At 35.7% G+C, this 23,774-nt stretch overlaps 1 protein-coding gene and 2 long non-coding RNA genes across 3 annotated transcripts in view; 1 reads left to right on the forward strand and 2 right to left on the reverse strand.

Moving 5' to 3' along the window:
* LOC115216629 (GTP-binding protein 10) overlaps positions 1–11,850 on the forward strand; it is a 14,824-nt gene extending 2,974 nt beyond the window's left edge. Inside the window, exons 3-9 of the mRNA XM_029786113.2 lie at positions 1,495–1,586; positions 3,496–3,640; positions 5,854–5,927; positions 6,842–6,894; positions 8,950–9,135; positions 9,239–9,362; positions 11,574–11,850. Of these exons, the coding sequence (XP_029641973.1) occupies positions 1,495–1,586; positions 3,496–3,640; positions 5,854–5,927; positions 6,842–6,894; positions 8,950–9,135; positions 9,239–9,362; positions 11,574–11,830 (931 nt within the window). The 3' untranslated portion in view covers positions 11,831–11,850. The remainder of the gene's footprint in view (positions 1–1,494; positions 1,587–3,495; positions 3,641–5,853; positions 5,928–6,841; positions 6,895–8,949; positions 9,136–9,238; positions 9,363–11,573) is intronic.
* On the reverse strand, positions 4,078–4,498 carry LOC118765023. Its single transcript, XR_005000864.1, has 2 exons — positions 4,373–4,498; positions 4,078–4,149 (listed from the first exon to the last, which is right to left on the reverse strand). It is a non-coding gene; the product is annotated as an uncharacterized LOC118765023 (long non-coding RNA).
* Positions 11,851–18,541: 6,691 nt separating the features above from the next.
* LOC118765022 lies at positions 18,542–21,409 on the reverse strand. The gene is made up of 2 exons (XR_005000863.1): positions 19,724–21,409; positions 18,542–19,490 (listed from the first exon to the last, which is right to left on the reverse strand). It is a non-coding gene; the product is annotated as an uncharacterized LOC118765022 (long non-coding RNA).
* Positions 21,410–23,774: the final 2,365 nt, after the last annotated feature.

Below are 23,774 nucleotides of genomic sequence, written 5' to 3' on the forward strand. Positions count from 1 at the left end.
TTGGCCCGCAAGATCTGATTTGAACCCGTGTGATTTCTTCTTGTGGGGATATTTAAAATCAAAAGTATTCACTCATTGCCCGCGATTTATTGATGAATTAAAATGTGCAATTTGTGTAGAAATAGCAACCATTCCAGAAGAAATGATCCATAGAGTTATCGATAACTTTCATGAATGTAGGCATAGGAGTGGCTATGTGGTAAGTTGCTTGCTTACGAGCCACATAGTTCCGGGTTCAGTCCCACTGCGTGGCACCTTGGGCAAGTGCCTTCTACTATAGCCTCGGGCCGACCAAAGCCTTGTGAGTGGATTTGGTAGATGGAAACTGAAAGAAGCCCATCGTGTATATGTTTGTGTGTGTCTGTATTTGTCTCCCCAACATCGCTTGACAACCGATGCTGGTGTGTTTACGTCCCCGTAACTTAGCGGTTCGGAAACAGAACCCGATAGAATAAGTACCAGGCTTACAAAGTCCTCGGGTTGATTTGGTTGACTAAAGGCGGTGCTCCAGCATGGCTACAGTCAAACGACTGAAACAAGTAAAAGAGTCTCCAACAGTGTGTTGACAATGATGGGAAGCATTTAGCTGATTTAATTTTTGAAACTTAATGAAATAAAATGGCATTATATGTACATTCAGAAAATACAATTTTTCTTTTCATTATTTCTTATTTTGTGCTTTTATTAAGCCTCCAAATGTGTCGGATCATTTTGGTCCACCCTGTATTAGTTTCAAATTTTGGAACAAGACCAACATTTCTGGGGTAGGGGTAAGTCGACTACATTGACCCCAGTGCTCAACTGGTACTTATTTTGTCAACCTTGAAAGGATGAAAGGCAAAGTCAACCTCAGCAGAATTTGAACTCAGAACGTAAAGACGAAATGCTGCTAAGCATTCAGCCCAGCATGCTAAGGATTCTGCAAACTCATCACCTTCTTGTTTAACATAATATTGGCCACATGTTCACATGCCAGAATGTCATGTAGTATAACATGTGGATCCATGCTATATAATATCTGTAGCAGACACTTGTTATAATGGCATATACTGTGTGAGTGTAATCTGCAACCTCATCTTGACCCTTTAGCATATTTGGACCCAATATGGCTGGTCTAAATACTAATGTGTTAATTCACAGGTGAAAGTCTCACATATTGTGTTTACATATATTTTTTAATAATATATTATTATTATTAATATAAGGAAATTAATATCCAAACTCATCATGAAGATATACCCATGTGAAAGAACTTATTGTATTAAAAATATATATAAATAAATTAATATAAAAATATAAATATAATGTATAAAATAAATTTGATAGTTTAAAAGTTTTGAATTAATTATTATTGTGTTTATACCTTTAGAAAGACATGCAGACCATAATTCCTATTGACACTTCCCTTAATTGTCTAATCAAATTAAGAAATTATTTAAATATTAGCATGATTTGTTTTTTTTTAATTTGCTTTTTGGTTATTTCATTATTCAGGAAAAGGGTTATAATTGCAAGAAATGGTTCTGAGTTAAAAGTAAAAGTACCAATTGGTATTTCAGTAGAATCTGATCATGGAAGACTAATTGGTAAGAATGAACCAATCTATTTTTTATAAGCCTTGTAAATCTTTTACCATCAGTCATTTTCATAAACCAAGTTTTGTTAAAGTATTATTATGTTCTACTAATTAGTGCTAGAGTTTTATAAATCTATAAACCATTTTCTCTGCCTTGGCATTAGGAAGGGCATCCAGCTGTAGAAACTCTGCTAGATCAAGATTGAAGCCTGGTGCAGCCATCTGGTTCACCAGCCCTCAGTCATTCGTCCAACCCATGCTAGCATGGAAAGCGGACAATAGACGATAAACGAACAAACATATTGATTTCAAATTTTGGCACAAGAGCAACAAATTCAGGGAGGGGAATAAGTCAATTACATCAACCCCAGTGCTCAACTAATACTTATTTTTATCAACCCTGAAGGGATGAAAGGCAAATTCAACCATGGCAGAATTTGAACTCAGAATGTAAAGACAGACGAATTACTGCTTAGCATTTTTGCCCAGCATGTTGATGATTCTACCAGCTCACTGCCTACCTCTATGTTGCAAGAAGATTCAGTTTCTCAATTCTAGGGTATGTCTTAATGCATCTTCATGCATATTTGGAAGTGCACATATATTTTCAAATAGCGCCGCCTGGCTGGCGTCTGTGTTGGTGACACGTAAAAGCACCAACCGATCATGGCCGTTTGGCAGCCTGCTCTGGCCCCTGTGCTGGTGGCACGTAAAAAACACCCACTACACTCACGGAGTGGTTGGCGTTAGGAAGGGCATCCAACTGTAGAAACACTACCAGATCAGACTGGAGCCTGGTGCAGCCTCCATGGCTTACCAGACCCCGGTCGAACCGTCCAACCCATGCTAGCATGGAAAATGGATGTTAAATGATGATGATGATGAATTCAAAGATTCGGCTTCCATCATCAGCCTGGGTTGGATAGTTTGAACCTGGCAAGCTGCAAAGCCCATGTAAGCTTTGGCATGTTTCTGCAGCTGGATCTTCTTCCTAATGCTAAACACTTTATAGAGTGTACTAAGTGCTTTTTGCATGCCACCAGCCCTAATGAGATTCCCGCATAACTTGTAAGACAGTAAAAGAACAAGGAAAAGCTCCCACTACTAGGTGAGGAGTATCTGAGAAGGAAAGATGGCTTTGTGCCAGGTGTTGAAAGGCTAAAGTATGACAGATGGTCAAGCACAGGTGTCTTGCTTTGGAAGGGATGCATGGCTGAAGGAGATAAAAGGAAGGTTATGATGAAGTGTCAAAGCAAACTCATCAAAGCACAAGAGAGAGTATGGACAGTGGGTTGTGGGAGGGGAGGATAGAGTGGACCCTTTCATAATGGTTAAAGACAGGTACAGAGGTGAATATAGTAATGAACAAGGGTGGGGGTGCAGTATAGAGGGGAATGAAGCAAGTGATAGGAGTGACTCAAGAAGCGGAATAGATCAGAAAGCAGTGGGAGGATCTGCAAGGTGTAGGAGCAAGAGAGAGGGAGATATAGAGGTACATAAGGGGCTATAGTCAGGGGGCATTGAGAATGATATCAGATAAGAGAGGTGTTAAGAATGGGGTATAGCAAAGGGGTGGCTGAAGACTCAGAAAGGAGGCAATTGATAGAATTGTTGTGGGCAGGGATGATAATGAGGAATGGTTGTGATTTGGGGTCCAATATGTATACCAATTATGAAAATGTACTTCCTAATTATATCAATGTATATGATTACAAAATGTATCTTTTCCAGTATGGCTACCTACTTGATTAGTTATTTTAATTATAGAGATAATTGAAACTTTCAGTTTTTCGAGTTAAAATTTTTTTTTTTTATTTCAAATTTTCACTTTTGAAAAATTAATAGGGTTTTTAAAACTAAAGGAATGACTTCCAACCACAAAGTCTTAAGGTGATTAACCTCTCTGTCTCTTTGAACAGGTGAACTTAATGAAACTGGACAACAATTGCTCGTGGCGCATGGAGGTGTTGGAGGTAGTGTGAATAATAAATTTCTTGGCCAACAAGGTGAAATAAGGACTTTGAAACTTGTCATGAAGCTAATTGCCGATGTTGGATTCGTTGGGTAACAATCTTCTCCAAATTATCTATTATTTTTTTACTTGTTTCAGTCAATTGACTGCGGCCATGCTGGAGCACCACCTTGAAGAGTTTTAGTCAAACAAATCGAGCCCAGGACTTATTTTTTAAAGCCTAGTACTTAATTTATTGGACTCTTTTTACCAAACTGCTAAGTCAAGGGAATGTAAACACCCCAACAGCAGTTGTCTAGCAGTGGCAGGGGTAAAACACAGACATAAAGACATACACAGACATATATATGTATGCAACAAGCTTCTTTCAGTTTCCATCTACCAAATCCACTCAGTCAGCCCAAGGCTGTAGCAGAAGACTCTTACCCAAGGTGACATGCAGTGAGACTGAACCCAGAACCATGTGTTTGGGATGCAAGCTTCTTACCACACAGCTACACCTGCACCTATAATGTTTGTTTGTTTTTTTCACTGATCACAAAATTATATTGCTAAACTACTGACCATAAATCCAAACCTATCTACTGCTGTTGTAGAGTACCTATTTCTTTACTACCCACAAGGGGCTAAACACTGAGGGGACAAACAGATTAAGTCGATTATATCGACCCCAGTGCGAAGCTGATACTTATTTAATCGACCCTGAAAAGATGAAAGGCAAAGTCGACCTCGGCAGAATTTGAACTCAGAACGTAGCAGCAGACGAAATACCGCTAAGCATTTCAGCCGGCGTGCTAATGTTTCTGACAGCTCACCTACAGTACCTATAGGCAAATTATTCCTTTGTGAGTCACAATATGACTAACAAGTAATACTTATGCTTCGTGATGGTTAACTATAGTAAGAACTGTATCGGTAATTGCTTGACATTTGTAAAAATGATCTTGTGGCCAAGTGTCTTCCACTATAATCCCAAGCCAACCGAGCCTTGTGAGTGAATATGGTAGATGGGAAGTGTGTGTTTACATTTGCAGTCTATGAAAATTGCTCACTACAGTTTTGTCACTTCTATCAACAAATCATCTCTCAATTTTTGCCTCCAAACATATTTGAAATAGATGATTCCTTACTTGGGAAATAGCAACAGGAAGAGTATCTAACTGTAAAAACAATGCCTCGATATTACATACATCGAATCTATGCTAGAATGAGAAAAACAGATAAAATGTTAACAATCTTGTCCATTTTTTTGTTTGATGAAATGCCTGTGTGTATTGTCGACAGTGGCAGTGGATTTATCTCTTATCTGTGAAATTGATTTCTTCTTTGCTGAATGCTTCCTTTATGGTGATGGTATTGATGACTCTGTAGACCAATTCTGGGATAAAAGAGCCAATAGCATTGACTGCATGGTAATATCTGTGGAGGACGGGGTTAATTTTGTCAAGCCTTTCTCTCCTGTCATTCGATTTTTTTCTTTTTCTGTTCTGGTGACTTTGAAGTTTTTGGTTCCAATAGTGATGGAACACCACCACTTAGTATGGTGTCAGACTTATGTTTCAAATATATGTAAAGATATAATTGAAGTTCTATATAAACTGGCTTCCATGCTGGTGGCTTGTAAAAAGCACCATTCGAGTGTGATTGTTACCTGCGTCGCCTTATTGGCACTTGTGCTGGTGGCACGTGAAAACCATTCGAGTGAGGTCATTGCTAGTGCTGCTGGACTGGCTCCTGTGCAGGTGGCACATAAAAAGCACCATTTGAGTGTGGCCATTGCCAGTACCGCCTGACTGGCCTTCGTGCCAGTGGCACGTAAAAGCACCCTCTACACTCTCGGAGTGGTTGGTGTTAGGAAGGGCATCCAACTGTAGAAACACTGCCAGATCAAGATTGGAGCCTGGTGCAGCCATCTGGTTTGTCAGACCTCAGTCAAATCATCCAACCCATGCTAGCATGAAAAGCGGACATTAAACAATGATGATGATGATAAAAGTTGCCATATTTTTTATATCTCGGTATGGATAAAAGTTTAAGAAGTCTATATTTTAGTGAAGACACCTAATAAGACCAAGCTATGTCCATAGCTGTCACTTTACGTACTAACAAAAATAATATTTCCTTGCGGAGCATTGAAATTAAATTACTATTTTTATTAATGAATTAATCATCATACAATGAGGAATCTTACCTAAGTTTTCTCCATGCTTTGGTCGAGGGTTGAAATTGCTCATTTATGTTGTACATGTTGGATGTATCAAAGAAAGCCAAGTGACAGAGTTTCCCCTATTTTCTTTTGTTTTAGTTTTCCAAATGCAGGGAAGTCAACTCTTCTTCGAGCTCTCTCCAAAGCTAAGCCAACTGTTGCTCCATTACCATGTAAGTATTTAAAATAGAAGCAGAAGAGCATAAGCTTCACATGTAGTCGATGCTTTGTGTTCAACATCTGTTCCATTAAACTGAACTTTAAATGTATAATTACATAATTCATCATCATCATCATCATCGTTTAACGTCCGTTTTCCGCGCTAGCACAGGTTGGACGGTAATAATTGTGATACATAATTAATTTTGTTTTGAAATCGCATCTGTTAAGCTAATTAGCATACTATGTTGAAAGTAAAAATTACTAAAATCATTGCTAATAAAGAAATATAAATTTAATTCTCAGGGTTTCAAAGGGATGTGTTGCTTGGGAAGGAAGCCTGGGAAATGTATATATTGAGATTATAATAGAATGAAACAGGGGTCATAGCTACAATCTGTACATCTTGGGTAGAAGTGGTATACTTTGAACAAGTTTAAAAGAGCTGTAACCTCTGCAGTAACCATTGCAAAATTATATTGTAAGTGTGTTGTAGACAAAAGTGTGGTTGAAGGCCAATCTTAGAGAGTCTTTTAGTTATGCAGTCCAGAATATTTTTATGTATGTAGCAGATGTATGGCTCAGTGGTTATCTTTTTTAAGTCAACAATTTCATATTCATTAAATTGAACTGAAAAGAAAACAATCAATTTTTAAAAATTTAAAAACTGAAATTTAAAATGCAAATTTGATTTGAAATTCAGTATAAAAGCTGAAATTCAACTTTGATTTTATAAAACATCTTGAGTTTCATTAATTTGGATTTTAATTTTAGATTTTCTACTTTCTTGCTTTTGGTTTATGAATCCATCTCTGTCTTTTTCAATTTTGATTTTAAACTAAAACAAAAAAAAATTGTATCAGAATTCCTGTCCCAGCTTTTCAAAGCAGAGAAATTGGATTTAATTTCCATGTCTTATACTTTACAGTTACTACCCTTCGCCCAGAGATTGGCATGATTGAGTTCTCAGATCACAGACAGGTAAGTTTCACTCATTAAATTATACATCATCCTCAGTCTTCCCTATTTACCTGCAGGCAAAGTTGGACACATTTGTCAGTTATTTGTCATGTAATACTCAAGAGGAAACCCCCTACAATTTTTGTTTTGGGAATGGCTTGTTTATTTTGGATGTGGGCTGTAGAGTGCTGCTGATACATGTTTGTATGGTTGGATGCCCTTCTTATCACTAACCACTTCTAAGCTTGAATTTCATGCATTTTCATCGTGTGTTTTGGCCCTGGGGTCTATTTGCTGGAACTAAAGTGTCTCCTCTATCCAGTTGCTGTCTTTCTTCTAGTTTCTACTCTCCTAATTGGGTTGCTAGAGCCCTGTGCCAGTGCCACTTAAAAAGCATCCGTACTGGTGCCATGTGAAAGACACTCAAGCCAGCACCAGGTAAAAATCACCCGTGCTGGCACCATGTAAAGGCACCTGTGCTGGTGCTATGTTAAAACCACCCAGCACCCTCTGTAAAGTGGTTGACATTAGGAAGAGCATCCAGCTGTAGAAACCAAACCAAATCCAATTGGAACCTGATCCAACACTCCTGCTTGCCAGCTCTGGTCAAACTGTCCAACCCATGCCAGCATGGAAAACAGACGTTAAAGAATGTTGATGATGATGACCTTCAGAATCCACATCACTAAAATGAAAAAATTATGAAAGTAGCCATTAAAATGATACAATACCTATTTCTTTACTACCCACAAGGGGTTAAACACAGAAAGGACAGACAAATGGATTAAGTCGATTATATCGACCCCAGTGCGTAACTGGTACTTAATTTATCGACCCCGAAAGGATGAAAGGCAAAGTCGACCTCGGCGGAATTTGAACTCAGAACGTAACGGCAGACAAAATACGGCATGCATTTTGCCCGGCATGCTAACGTTTTTGCCAGCTCGCAGAATACCTGTGAGATTGCCACTGATTAAATCATGCATAAACTCTAAGCCAGGTAATATTACATGCAGTCAGCAGTACATGCAGCAGTGAAGATACTTACACACTACAATTATCTAAATGCATCACACCACTGCCAAGTGGAGAAATTATTACAAAACCTTTTTATTATCAATGATAAATTCAAGAATCAGAAATAATTCTTGCACAAAATAGTTCCATCTTCTGATGAAAATGGCACAGACAAATTGTTACGGCAAGTGTTGTTGTGAACTGGGCTCATATATGTTGGCTTAACAATTTAGCTAAGAATATATTTTTTCTTTTTTTCTATTGGTTTGGTCTAGAGGAATGGACAGTGTCTGTCATCATCATCATCATCATTTAACGTCCGCTTTCCATGCTAGCATGGGTTGAACGATTTGACTGAGGTCTGGCAAACCAGACTCCAATCTGATCTGGCAGAGTTTCTACAGCTGGATGCCCTTCCTAACGCCAACCACTCCAAGAGTGTAGTGGGTGCTTTTACGTGCCACCGGCACGAGGGCCAGTTTGGTGGTACTAGCAATGGCCATGCCCAAATGGAGTGTTTAATGTGCCATTGGCACGAAGGCCAGCTTGTTGCTCTGGCAACGATCCCCCTTGTATGGTACTCTTAGCGCTCCACTAGCAACGGATGCCTGTCACTGAGTTTGATTTCGACTTCAATTTCACTTGCCTCAACTGGTCTTCGCAAGCAGAGTTTAGTGTCCAATGCAGAAAAGGCACACATAAGTGGACTGGTTACACCCCAAGCATAGGCAACAAGGTTATGGTCACACTCGCGCTTGCCAAGACTTCCGCAGCACAGCATATTTCCAGAGGTCCCGGTCACTAGTCATTGCCTCGGTGAGGCCCAATGTTTGAAGGTCATGCTTCACTGCAAATTCTCTTTGATGTTATTTAATCAGCAGATTCAACACACTGGTGTAAGTGAATGAATCCATCCATCTGGTGTCCTAGAAAATAGAAATGTTACATGTTCTACGAATAGTGGAATGCTTCTATTAACCACCAGGTGCTTCTTAAACTAAATTTGGTCAAGATCATTTATTTCAGTTCCATACAATTTCTCTTGTTACTATTGAACAGATAAAACTTGCTGATTTACCTGGGCTAATTGAAGGAGCCCATTTAAACCTTGGCATGGGGCACAAGTTTCTCCGACACGTTGAAAGAACCAAATTGTTGCTGTTCGTTGTTGATGTTCGTGGCTTCCGACTACAAATGGAGAAAGAAGAAAGATCTGCTTTTGAAACCATTTTACTTCTGAATAAGGTTGGTTCATAAAACTTGTTCATTGTTTTCTGTTTTACAACCAAAAACCAGCAGAATTATATTTTTTTAATTCCCGAACAACTTTCTTTCTTTTTAATTGTAGGAGTTAGAACTTTATCAGCCAGATTTAATTAGAAAACCTGCAATTCTTGTTTTGAATAAAGTGGAAAATGAAAGAGATAAACAAATAGCAGAAGAAGTCTTAGACTTGGTACAACAGCGTCCAGGTAAGAGAAATACAAGAAATTGAAAAACTGAATATATGTATTTGTACTTGTTTAGTGCAGCTATTCTGAAAGTTGACTAATTATTCAAAATACCAGAAATCTGTTGAATGAAAAATGACTGACTGTAACAGAAAAAAATACGAGCATTAAAAGTGAGTCGAAATTGAATTAAAACTGGAAATCAAGAGTTAAAATTATGCTGCAAGAGATAAAAATGAAAATTAGAAATTTATACAAGGGTGAATGTATCATCGTTAAGCGTCCGCTTTCCATGCTAGCATGGGTTGGACGGTTCAACTGGGGTCTGGGAAGCCAGAAGGCTGCACCAGGCTCCAGTCTGATCTGGCAATGTTTCTACGGCTGGATGCCATTCCTAACGCCAACCACTCCGTGAGTGTAGTGGGTGCTTTTTATGTGCCACCGGCACAGGTGCCAGACGAGTCTGGCAAACAGCCACAATCGGATAGTGCTTTTTATGTGCCACCGGCACGGGGGCCAGGCGAGGCTGGCAATGGCCACAAACAGATGGTGCTTTTTACATGCCACCGGCATGTCGTGGCGATAAAAAAAAAACAATTAAATGAACTAATTACAAGGGAGAGAAGTTAATGTTCTCCCTTTGTTTCCTCCTCTCTGTCTTCTTTTTAGCTCCTGTGTGTTCCTCTTCTATTTCCATCCCTGACTGCAACTCACCCTCCTTTATATTAAGCTTTTTCTTATTCATTTTTTTTGTGGTATTCATCTGCCCTTGTATAAATTTTACATTTTATCATTTACAACCTATTTATCTTTTACTCCTGATTTCCAAACGGCCTTTTTCGTTCACTCTGGCACATAAAAAGCACCAATCGATCGTGGCCGCTGCCAGCCTCCCCTGGTACATGTGCCGGTGGCACGTAAAAAGCACCCACTACACTCATGGAGTGGTTGGCATTAGGAAGGGCATCCAGCTGTAGAAACACTGCCAGATCAGACTGGAGCCTGGTGCAGCTTCCCAGACCCCGGTCAGACCATCCAACCCATGCTAGCATGGAAAATGGACATTAAATGATGATGATGATGATGATGATAGCTATTTATATTATTCAGTTTTTAATTCTCTGTTTATGTTTTTCCATTATGGTCAGTCGTTTTTCATCCAACAGTTTTCTGTTATTTTGAATAGTTATAATGCTTTGTCTCATCAGCTTTAACTGTTTATTCAATGAGTTACTAAATGATAATTTATTTCTTTATTGCCCACAAGGGGCTAAACATAGAGGGGACAAACAAGGACAGACAAACGGATTAAGTCGATTACATCGACCCAGTACATAACTGGTACTTATTTAATCGACCCTGAAAGGATGAAAGGAAAAATTGACCTTGGCGGAATTTGAACTCAGAACTCAGAGCATTTCGCCCAGCATCCTAACGACTCTGCCAGCTCACCACTATTTATAAGTACTTATAAACCATAGTACTGTTCTAAATGCACACAACTGATGGAAGGTCAACTACATGAAACTCTGAGTAACAGTTTATAAAATCTTTTCAGCCTAATAAAACACACATATATATATATAGGTGCAGACATGGCTGTGTGGTAAGAAGCTTGTTTCCCAACCGTATGGTTCTAGGTTCAGTCCCACTACCTGGCACTTTGGACAAGTGTCTTCTACTATAGCCTTGTGCCAATCAAAGCCTGGTGAGTGGATTTGGCAGACAGAAACTGAAAGAAGCCCATCATATATATATATATATATATATATAGTTGACAAGTTAAAAAATAATTGAGATTCAGTTGAATTGGGTACTTAAATTGAGGCACCAAGCTTCATTATTTAATGTCCTTTGTTTATGCTGGCATTACATGGTGCATAATGTGTGTGTGCACATGCATATATATCTATGTGTGTGTGTCTGTGTTTTTCCCCCACCACCTCTTGATAACCATTGTTGGTGTGTTTATATCCCTGTGACATAGCAGTTTGGCAAAGAAAACCAATAGAATAAGTACCAGACTTTAAAAAAATAAGTCCTAGGCTCAATTTGTTTGACTAAAACCCTTCAAGGCGGTGCCCCAGCATGGCTGCAGTCAAATGACTGAAACAAGTAAAAGATAAAGATATATATATGTGTGTGTGTGGTGTGTGTACAGAGACAGACAGACAGGCAGAAATTTGTTGTTCTTCATAAGTTGTGATACCTTTTTTTGTATTTCCATTGCAGAATCTTTAGCAAATATGGAAAAGTATATGTTACCAAATGAGAATGTTACATTCGATCATGTGATGACAATCTCAGCAAAGAAGAGAATTGCCACTGAAGAATTAAAGCTTAAAATACGAGAATTTCTTGATATTTATAATGAACAAATTCTGATCAAAGAAAAACAAGAAACTATGGAGATATTTGATGATGTAGTAAAATTCCAAAAGACTATACAGACTCACACTACTGAAAATAAATTGAGAAAATTAGTTTAATTTATTTTGTATAATTAGTATAATTATTTTGTAACTTTTTCTTTTGTAAAAAAAAAATTAATGAAAATATAAAAAGAATAAAAATATTTTTGAACAATGTTTTAAAATTTTGGAGATGTACTTGCATAGCGAGTGACCTGATCTGAGATCGTGTGCTGGAACGAAAACAATTGCAGTGTGGAAGGTGTTTATAAGCCATTTAAGAAACACACAAAAACCGTTAGATTCACTTCAACATTTAAATTTAATTTGTCAAAATATTTTCGTCGCTTTAAGACCGCGACCTGTTCACTGACAAAGATGCAGCACGAAGTTTTGTCATTGAACAGGTCGCGGTCTCAAAGCGACGAAAATATTTTGACAAATTAAATTTAAATGTTGAAGTGAATCTAACGGTTTTTTGTGTTTTTCTTAAATGGCTTATAAACACCTTCCACGCTGCAATTGTTTTAATATTTTATTTTATTTATAAGTTATTTGTAATAATAGTTTTGTCATTAAACAGAACAGAGCAAGGACTACAATTCTTTAAATAATAATAATAGTATTTTATGAGTTTAAAGTTTATAGTGATCACTGCGCAATGACTAAAGAAAATAGTCTAATAAAGGGACATATAGGCCCTCGACAGGAAAAAGTACATTTTTCATATGTATGGGACTCAAACCTACACCTCTTTGTTTACACAACTAAGTGTGCTACCGATTACACCAGGGAACCTACTTGCTTTTTCCTGTCAGATTTAAGATCTACAATTAGTTCGTTGTTTTTGTAAACAAACTTTTCATGTGCTTTTACTGTGAATGGTTTTGTTAAGCAGTGTCAATTTTTACCATTCTGTAAGTAGAGCAAGGACTTTACAGCACTATCTGTGTTTCATTCTAGAAAGTTCCAGTTGTTTTAATGATTCTAAGATGAGTCAAAGATTAAAGATCATTAACAAGTAAAGTAATTAATCAAGATAATTTACTTCCTTCTGACAATTTCTGAGACCAAACAAAAATTTCCTGAGGAGGAATTTAATTATTTAGATGTTTTTAGATGTCTGTAAACCTTGCCTTAACATGCTATGTAGAGACATGGGATTGTTTATTTTGACAATTAAATGTTATTCTTTAGAATAATGTTCTTGATTTCATGTAGCAAGTCACAAGATCCTGTTCTCCTAGGAGAGGTGTAATGGTCGTTTAAATCAATCCCAGTATATTACTGGTATTTATTTTAAGTCTAGAGAGATGATCAGCCTAGATATGACTCAGTATCATCTCTGCCCACAATCAAATGAATATCACTATTCAGCTTTCACAGAGATTACTTTAGTTATTTTATGCTACTCATCATCATCATCGTTTAACGTCCGTTTTTATGCTAGCACAGGTTGGACAGTTCAACCGGGGTCTGGGAAGCCAGGAGGCTGCACCAGGCTCCAGTCTGATCTGGCAGTATTTCAACAGCTGGATGCCCTTCCTAACGCCAACCACTCCGTGAGTGTAGTGGGTGCTTTTTACGTGCCACCGGCACAGAAGCCAGTCTAGGCGGCGCTGGCATCGGCCAAATACCAATAATATACTAAAGCCAATTTTATCTAGATTGGGTTTTTTTTCTTTTTTGCTTACCTAAGTTGAATGAGTCTACTGTACAGTATGTCTCCTCTCTAGTTGTCTGTCTTTTGTAACTTCACCTGTAAGACTAAACATCCTGAAGTCTATTCACATCACCTCTTCCCATCTTGAGCATCTTAGACTGTCATTACATGACACATGATATCCCTTCACAACATAATATATCCATACAAGTCTAGTCATCACTTCTGCATACACCAGTTGATACCTTTAAAATCCAGCTGCCCTTTCCACCTCTCGTGATGTTTTCTATAATTTATATAAGTTCCTATTACTCAACGAATCGTGTCATCTTTTTACAGTTTTCACAGATTGATATTCAATGCCCAAGTCTCACCTTTTGGAGAAAGAGAGAAATTATTGTTGCTAGTTGCAGTGTAACTTTGATCTCAGTCTTCTGATCAAAGTCACTCTAGCCATGACCCTCCTGAAATTTTAGGAGTATCTAGAACTACTTTATCTAATGTGTGTCATTCACTTTTTTAAGATGACGGTGTCTGGTTTGGGGGACATTTAGCCCTTTAGCATTCAAATTGCTGTATTAAATGTATCATCATCATCATCATCATCATCATTTAACATCCATTTTACATGCTGGCATGGGTTGGACAGTTTGATAAGAGCTGGCCATCCAAGAAGATAATGCTGATTTATTCACATTGTTATAAACTAATCATACATTACCTTGTAGCTTTGAGATATCAATGATGTGATTGTTTATTTTGTAGGGTATAAGTAGGAGGCTGGATCTGGCCAGTTTGATGATAAAACAAGTAGATTATTTTGGCCAGTTTAAAGCTAAAGACTTAGTTTCTATTTCTAGCAAGTGAAGCAACTTCATAATGGCTTATCGACTTTAGTGCCAATATAATAACTCCAAGCTTCTTTCACCCCATTCTTACCCAAATAAACCTAAATTAAACATTAAGAAATAACAAGCCCTCTGGGCAGTTTATGGACTTCATTTCCTAAGTGCTGCTCTTACTATTAGGTTTCTGCTCATCCATCACATTTGATATCCTGTCTCTCTGGTAATTTGTACTCCTTTGGCCTGAGTAAATAGTATTGAGTTCAGTCATCACTGAAATTATCACACAATCATGACAGATCATTTATTAATAAAGAAATCATTATCATGATTATTATTATTAAGATGTGAGCTGACAGAAAATGCTTTGTAGTGTTTGTTCAAATCCTACAACGGTCAGCTTTGCCTTTCATCCTTTCAGGGTGAATAAAGTAAGTCACAGTTCAGCAGTGGAGCCAATGTAATCAACTAGCTCCTACCCACAAATTTCCAGGCCTTGTGCCAATAGTAAAAATTATTATTATTATTATTATCATTATGATACCAATAAAAATTCAAATACTTTATAAGAAGAAAAGTTGTGCATTATAATAATGTTTATTTAATTTTTCTTTACTTCAAACTGTGTCCAATTGCCATTGTCTTAAGAGTTATTTAACCTTGGAATCTTATTTCACAAATATAAATCTGATGTTGGAACTTAATAAAATCATTAAATGAGATTATACTCTAAAGCTATAAAGGAAAAAAATTAACACCAAGAAGAAGATTAGATGACTGCTAATTAGTAATCAGTAGGGAAGCTGTAAAATATTCACATCAATAATTTTCATGAATTGTCATGTTTACTTTACTGTCCAGCAGATGTTGTAGTAATAGTGGCTCTTGAGATATAATAGCAGACTCATGCATTATCATCATTACCATTTTATATCTTTCTTCCATGCTGGCATGGGTGGATGGTTTGACCAGATCCAACAGGTCTGAGGATTGCAGCACACTCCAATGTCTGCTTTGGCATGGTCTCTACAGTTGGATAAAATTCCTCGTGCCAACCACTTTACAGTATACTGGGTGCTTTTTTTCATGGCATCAGCACTTGTGAAATTGTCATGTGGTTCACAAAACTAAGATCCCCTTTGACTCAGTGGGGTTACAACAAAGAAGGGGCCAGTTTTATTCATCATCTATTATATAAAATTTGTTCTGTCTGTCTGTGTGGTGTGTGTGTCTTCTAGGATCTTGGGCATCCTCCATCCGATTGTGCTCAAATTTGATATATAGATACCAACGGTATCAGGGCGTGTATAAGTTGAAAATATTACAAAAATCGATTCCAGGTGAGAATGCGATCGATAAAGCCGTGGGAACGTGCTTTTCTTCCGCCAACCTGTACATAACTGCACCTTCCATTTTTTGTTGTTTTTGTACTGCTTAAAGGCACGTTTCTTTCCTTCCACGTTTACGGTTTAAACCATGTTTGTGTTCTCCCAGTCAACAGCCTTATCATTACTGGTACTTTAAACTCTTTGACTGCATATTTGTGTGAATAAAATCGTTTTTCTTTGGAATAGAAAAAAAGTCTATCTTTATTTCTTCTTTTGCTGGTGTCTCAAATTTAGGTTAAATCAGTGTTTCTCAAAGGGGAGGCCTATGGGATGGTCGGACAAGTTGTTTTGAGAAAATTTGGTTTAAATGTTTGACAACTCAGCACCATCCATTAGACAGGGGGCGTTTTGCACGTTCATATATAAAAATATATCCTTGATCAAGACTGCTGTTAGTATCTGCTTAACTTCAAAACCTAAATGAAGACAAAGTCTTACAGATTATAAAAATGTCTAACTTCACTTTCACAGGTAACTGCTTTGAACAAAAATACCCTTTGCTGACTTAAGAAGTAAGAAACTGCAATTCAATAATTAGAAGAAACACCATTAACTTATAGAAGGAATTAAAAGGTGTGGGGCTACAAAACAGTTTGGGCCTATCTAACTTTTGACTTGAATTCAAAACCTATCATATTTAGATGAGAGGAAGGTGAGTGAAATGATAACCTCTCAAAAGAAATGAAGAGAGAAAACAGCAATAATGTCTCCAACAGTGAACACCAACTAAAGTCATTTCATTTAAACCAGCCATATCCGGCCAAAATATTTAATCTGTTTTATGTTCAAACTGACCAGATCCAGGCCCTCACACCTACCCTACAATGTTATTCTACATTAAGTAATTACACCATCAAGATCTTGAAGATATGAGATAATGCAGGATTAATTCAAATCAATGTGAATCAATAAGCATTATGTTTGATACAATAATCAGAACATTAAAGGGTTAAGAGAAAAAACAGTCAAGAAAACAGGTTATAATTTTAGTGCATAAACAGCAAACTTTATTGAAAACATATTTGAAAATTCTATTATTTGCAGACAGTGAGATAGATGTTTACCATTAATCACAGTACATATATTACATTTAAAAAGGAAACGGATTTCACCTATACAGAACAGCTTTTTTAGAGGGAAGCTTAAAAGGAGTAACCAGTTCAGTTATATCATTCCAATATAACCATCATAAACCCTTAGGTTGATGTTTCCCTGTTGGGATGGGATTTTGATTTTCCTTCACAATAGTTTGAAGTTATTTTATAGTAATCTCAGATTTTTGATAAAACAGATAATTAATTTTTTTTTTTAAATTAAATAAAAGTGATACTAATATCAACAATAAGAAACTGTGTACCAATTAACCAATTATATATATATATATATATAAATATATCAAATAATATTTAAGTAAGAAATGAAATAAAAACATCAATTAAAATCAACAATCCTTGAAGATAACTAAAAAATGACATCTAATCCAATACCTTTTGTATGTGTGTGTGTGTGGTTCTGGAATAAATAAAATATCACAAACAGGAAAAAATAATTGGTGAATTCTGTACAATTATTTGGATCTTGTTTAAAATAGATTACAGTGTCATCAAAACGTTGTTTGAATATTATATCAGATGAACAACCCACAAGCATACAGGGTGTCCATTAATACAAAGATTTAAAGATGTAAAAAAAAAATATATAAAAGTTTTTCATTAATGACAATAAACACAGAAATAGCAGCAGATAAATATGAAAAGACTCAAATCATGAACCTTAGAAAAGCGAAGTTTTCACTAATTATATGTATAAATATATATATATATATACATATATATATGTATATAGCAGAAAAGCAAAATAATTATTTGGCTCCAAAATGAAGTTGAACACAGCCACACATAAAATTTTCCACAGCCAAATTAGATTTGAGGTCCTTGACCATTGAAAGCTGGTTGGATTCCAGCTGATTGACAGCCACATTGGCTGCGTTCAAGCAATCTCGCTGCCAACCAACAGGCTTAAAATTGTTTTAAATAATGAGGAAAGGTCTTTCTGATTTAAATTAAGTTAATCCTTTCATGAGTATGATGCTTAAAGCAGATGTGTGGAATATCTCTAGAGAATACTTGTGTTTTAGAGATAACTTTCTTCAGAAGTGCTGAGGAAATACGGAATTAAGAATCTTGACCAGAATGCCTGCGATAAGATAGATATTTCTGGAAGCACTCCGTCGGTTACGACGACGAGTGTTCCGGTTGATCCGAATCAACGGAACAGCCTGCTCGTGAAATTAACGTGTAAGTGGCTGAGCACTCCACAGACACGTGTACCCTTAACGCAGTTCTCGGGGATATTCAGCATGACACAGAGAGTGACAAAGCCGGCCCTTTGAAATACAGGTACAACAGAAACAGGAAGTAAGAGTGAGAGAAAGTTGTGGTGAAAGAGTACAGCAGGGATCACCACCATCCCCTGCCGGAGCCTCGTGGAGCTTTTAGGTGCTTTCGCTCACAACGCCCGGTCTGGGAATCGAAACCGCGATCCTATGACTGCGAGTCTGCTGCCCTAACCACTGGGCCATATTTACAAACCATGAAGAAGGCATCCAATGCTTTCGTTAATTAATTATATGAAACTAAAACAAATTCCCTGTAGGAAACGAAGCATTTATGTGATTAAATGTAACAAATCTAAAAAAGAAATAAAATTAACTGATTTTGCATCACAGTTGGTCATGGATTACATTTCTTCTTTTCTGTCTAAATATATATTCATTGTGTGTGAGGAACTATTTCATATTCTGCAAGGATTTCAGTTAAAATTAATCAAATGTTACTTGTAATTATTACAGCAAAACAAATTAACAGAAAAATAATTAACATTTTTTTTTATATATAATATAAACAAAACTAAGATTTAAAAAAGTAATTCCCATCAAATGCTTTAATTATACGATGCAGACAAGGTGATATTTTTGTCTTTGAATGTAGTGATGCAATTAAAACAGCAGAAATAACAGGTAATATTACCCTTACTTTAATTATAATTTCTTTTAATTAAGCATAAAACTGTTTTTGTAAAGAAGAAACAATAATAAATTAAACTTATCTCATTATGTAATTAAAAGTTATTTTAATAAACACAGAGAAATTAAACCCAAAATATAGAGCAAACTTTAGGAAATTTTACTATAATTACTAACTCATTAATCTCTTATTTTATGATAATTAATAGGATTGATAGATTAAATTACTTAATAAATATGCTTCTAATCCTTTTAATACCCGCCCAATATAAGGCCACCCCTTGTTCTAGGTTAATTCTTATTTTAAAGCAATCTAAATTAAATGTTTCTATAAAAGTTTCATGTTAATTTATGTTCAATACCAGTTCAATTATGACAAATTTTTTTTTATACTTGAAGATGGTCATTTTTTGCCAATCAAACACACGTGCTATTTATTTGATCTTAATTTTAATTTTATTAGTGTTATTTATTTTTTGTTTATTTGTCCGTCAATGTTCTTTGGTCACACATTCTGTGACCTCTTCAGAGACTCTCAATCCCATGCGTTTCCTCTTGCCCTGCCTAATAAAACTAAAGTGAAGATCAAATAATTAGTATGTATGCTTAATTGGCAAAAAGTGACCATTTCCAAGTATAACGATATCTGTTTCAACATGTTCCCACATGGGGAATCTTGCAAAACAAATACATAAATGTAATGGCAAGCTTATTTTACTAAAATTCTGCATTTAAAAAATGAATTGTAATAAAGGCATAGTATTTCAACAGAAATATGGAAATAAAATGGTTAAAGAGAAATGAAACAGAGGTATACCTATTTCTTTACTACCCACAAGGGGCTAAACACAGACAGACAAAGGGATTAAGTCGATTAGATCGACCCCAGTGTTTCACTGGTACTTAATTTATCGACCCCGAAAGGATGAAAGGCAAAGTCGACCTCGGCGGAATTTGAACTCAGAACATAGCGGCAGACGAAATACTGCTAAGAATATCACCCAGCATGCTAACGATTCTGCCAGCTCGCCGCCTTAAACAGAGGTATACCTTCAAGGTGTGCTACTAAATATACTTCTGCATTATTTCTATCAATTTGCTATTTAACATTATATTATGCAATGTTTGGTAAAAAGCAAAAATTAGTGTAGATACTTCCATGATGGAAAAATAAACAAAGTTTCAAAGGTATTTATGTTTTTTTTTTAGATATTCCTGTATCTGAAAGCATAGTAACATTCTCCAATTTTCTTCTTAATTAAAAAAAAAATGGTCACTGAAGCTAGGAAAGAAGATAACCATTGAAAAAGTCATGTTAGGCTACAGAAAAATAGAAGGATATTTGAAGAGAATAGTAGAGCAACAAACTTTTAGAAAATTGAATAATTTTGTTGCTAAGAAAAACATCACCAGAAGTTGTAAAAAAACCAACTTAATTAAAATTCAATATTAATTAGAATTATTTTTGTTTTTATTAGTACTTTTTGATTACCAAAGTGCCAATTCTGAGATATTGTTTTTGCTTATTCTAGCTTTTCACTTGTTTGGTTATTTTTATGACATTCTTCAATTCACAGTTAGGTTCACAAGGTAAACATGAAATGACTTTTCTTGTGCTTTTCTTTTAGTTCTACTGAAATAAAAAGAAGATTCTGCTGCATTTGGAAAATGTCGACAATCTGGATCAAGTTGATATTTTTAGAACATCATCATCATCATCATTTTCTAAAAATAAATTAATTCGTCTTATAAAACTGATCTAACTTTTAATATCAGACCAATTGCTACATAAATTGATAAAGTAGATGTAGACACAACTGGACATTTATACACTGATACAGTATATGATGTCTTTGATATCATACAATATATATATATACACCATGACATGTCTGAGTTTTTGCCAACAGACAAACATACGGCACTGACAGAGTTCTGAGCATTTTACTAATTTACATTCAATTACAATGATAATAACTAGTCTCCAGGGAAACATAATCATTCCTTTTTACTCCAGGTGTAGCAATATAACTGCAGATCTGTTCAGCCCATGCTAGACAAATCAGACTTGAAGTAATGATTGATAACAATTTTTTTTTTTTTTAGCAAGAACTGTGTTTTAATAAAACAAATCACTTCCCTTCTGACACTGGTGCTGCCGAAGACAAAAGACAATATGAAAACCACCAGGATTTGAACTCAGAACAGAGATATTGACCTTCATATACTACAGCCCAGTTTTCACAATATCTACCACCATACTAGAAAGTATTCTTGATTTCATCCCACTAGGCAAGAAGAAAACAGTCCTTTGGTTTCCGTGGTAAATTTTTTATTGTCAGGTACAGAAATGAAAGCAGATTCTGACAAGGTTCAGATACAGAATAAGTTTGGAACAAACAAGTCACAAAAATTATATGCTTTCTGACATTGCACTTTGTTAGCCTTCTGCGTCATTGAGCTTCCTGATTTCATGTAGCAAGTCACAAGATCCTATTCTTCTAGATGTGTAACGGTCATCCAAATCAATCTCAGTATATTACAGGTATTTATTTTAAATCCAGATAGATGACAACATGATCAGTCTAGGTATGACTTAAAAACGAAATAGAAAAAGAAAATTAAATAATGAAAAGCATTTGGTTTCAGTATTAACCATCTTGGACTCTAGTTCTGTACAGAAGTATTATGAACAATAGTACTTGTTCATAATACTTGTATGTTGGATTTGGAATGGAAAAATGGTACTTGCGTTGGATTCGGAATGGGATAAAAAAACCAACACACAGTAAGAAACATTTCAAGAGAATAAAAATATGAAACTTAAGAAATATTTGATTCCCTTCATAGACTTGCCTGGCTTCCTTCCTTCCAAATATGACCATCCATCTATTCCAATCAGTCATTTAACAATCATATAGCTATACTGATAAAGGATTGGATGGGTCTGCCAATTCAGATATTTGTACGACACATTGAAAATTATATTTCATTAGTGGAAGCACTTCTTTAGGCCATCTATCATAAGGTGATATAGTACCTATTTTCTCATCAAACAGGTTAGAGTAATGTCCAACACATAATTCTTTACTTATAAGGCTACAAGTTTAGAAAGATACCTAGCTCCATAACCCCTCAATAGGTATACCAGTTGCCATTAATACTTTATTTTACTAAAACAAATTACTCTTCAACAGTTCCTGACTAATGTCACTTTCATGGCTCCCCCAGAAGCACATTAAAGACTCGTTGCCACAACTATGTCCATTCATATGAACCACAAGGTATTTTTGAAGTTTCTGGTCAAACAGAAAAATTTTCATCACCAGAAAAACCAAACATTTATGATCAAGTTTTCTGTTTGCATGACTATGATGCTGCTCCGTTGGTGCAATTATTTTCACATTTGGACACCCTACACACTACCGTAGATAATAGGTAGAAAATACATACTTGAAATCTTTGAAAGTGTGTAAGTATGCTAACAAAAGGAGGAAATAATCAGTTAAAAAATGTCTGCAATAGTGGCAGGCTTCAACTAGCTATCAGAACTGGTGTCCAAGTTGTTTAAAAATATTCATTTTCCTCATAGAAATACAGTCCCACATAACAGAACAAGATCGCATTCTATGGTGTCTTCCACAAAACATTACTACTGAGAGATAAATATTGCCCTGGAGAGAATGTAAACTAGTTTGCAAACTCCTCTCAAGTTGATTAACTCAATTCTAACATTCATCCTATCTAGCACTTATTTTAATCTCTTTCCACTCTCAATATTTCTGTACATTTTAATAACAATGTATATTTCTTGAACAGTTGGAATTCAAGATAAAATATATCATACATATATCTATCTATCTCTCTCTATATATATATAAAATAATAATAATAATAATAATAATAATAATAATAGTATCGAATATATAAATATATAATAATAATATATACATATTATATATACATATATATATATATATATATGATCCAATATCTAGGCAAGAAGCTCAAAAGAGAGCAGTAACGTTGAACTCCATCCCTCACCAAAAGCCACTCCAACAAAGGTGGAAAGTGGAAAGATGACAACAATGGAGGTGCTCCAGCATGGCCACAGTCATCATTGGACTGAAACAATTTGAAAGAATAAAAGAATAATATATATATATATGAGATATGCTGTGACTTCGAAGACCCAACAAATGAAGTGAGTTCATGGTTCGTAGGACGGCCTGCTGTGCTAACCTTGGATCGTAGAGTGACCCGCTGTTCTTGAGGAGACCTATTGAGTCAAGTACATCAACACCAACATCAAAATAAAAATCAAATAGAAATTGTAGTTAAAGTACCCGTGTTGGTGACATGTAAAAAGCACTGTCCAAACATGGCAGAAGCCAGCGCCACCTGACTGGCGTCCGTGTCGGTGACACGTAAAAGCACCAACAGATCGTGGCCGTTTGCCAGCCTCCCCTGGCCCCTGTGCTGATGGCACTTAAAGAACACCCACTACACTCAGGGAGTGGTTGGCATTTGGAAGGGCATCCAGCTGTAGAAACATTGTCAGATCAGACTGGGCCTGGTGCAGCCTTCTGGCTTCCCAGATCCCGGTCGAACCGTCCAAACCATGCTAGCATGGAAAATGGACATTAGACAATGATGATGATGATAAATATGATATATATAATATATATATATAATAAATATAATATATACATATAATAAATATAATATATATACAATATATAATATATATATAATAATTATAATATATATATATATGTGTGTGTGAGTTTATTTTTTTTTATGCACTCTTTTCAAGCCTAGACAGGCTCATGGGCCCGGTTTCTGTGGCATTATATATATATATGTACAATATATATATATACATAATATATATACAATATATTTATATACATAATATATATACAATATATTTATATATATATATATTAGACATATATGATATGTATATATAATATATATATACATACATATTAGACATATATGATATGTATATATAATATATATATATATACATACATACATATTAGACATATATGATATGTATATATAATATATATATACATACATACATACATATATA

Source organism: Octopus sinensis, linkage group LG10 (genome assembly GCF_006345805.1).
Source record: "Octopus sinensis linkage group LG10, ASM634580v1, whole genome shotgun sequence".
NCBI lineage: Eukaryota > Metazoa > Mollusca > Cephalopoda > Octopoda > Octopodidae > Octopus > Octopus sinensis.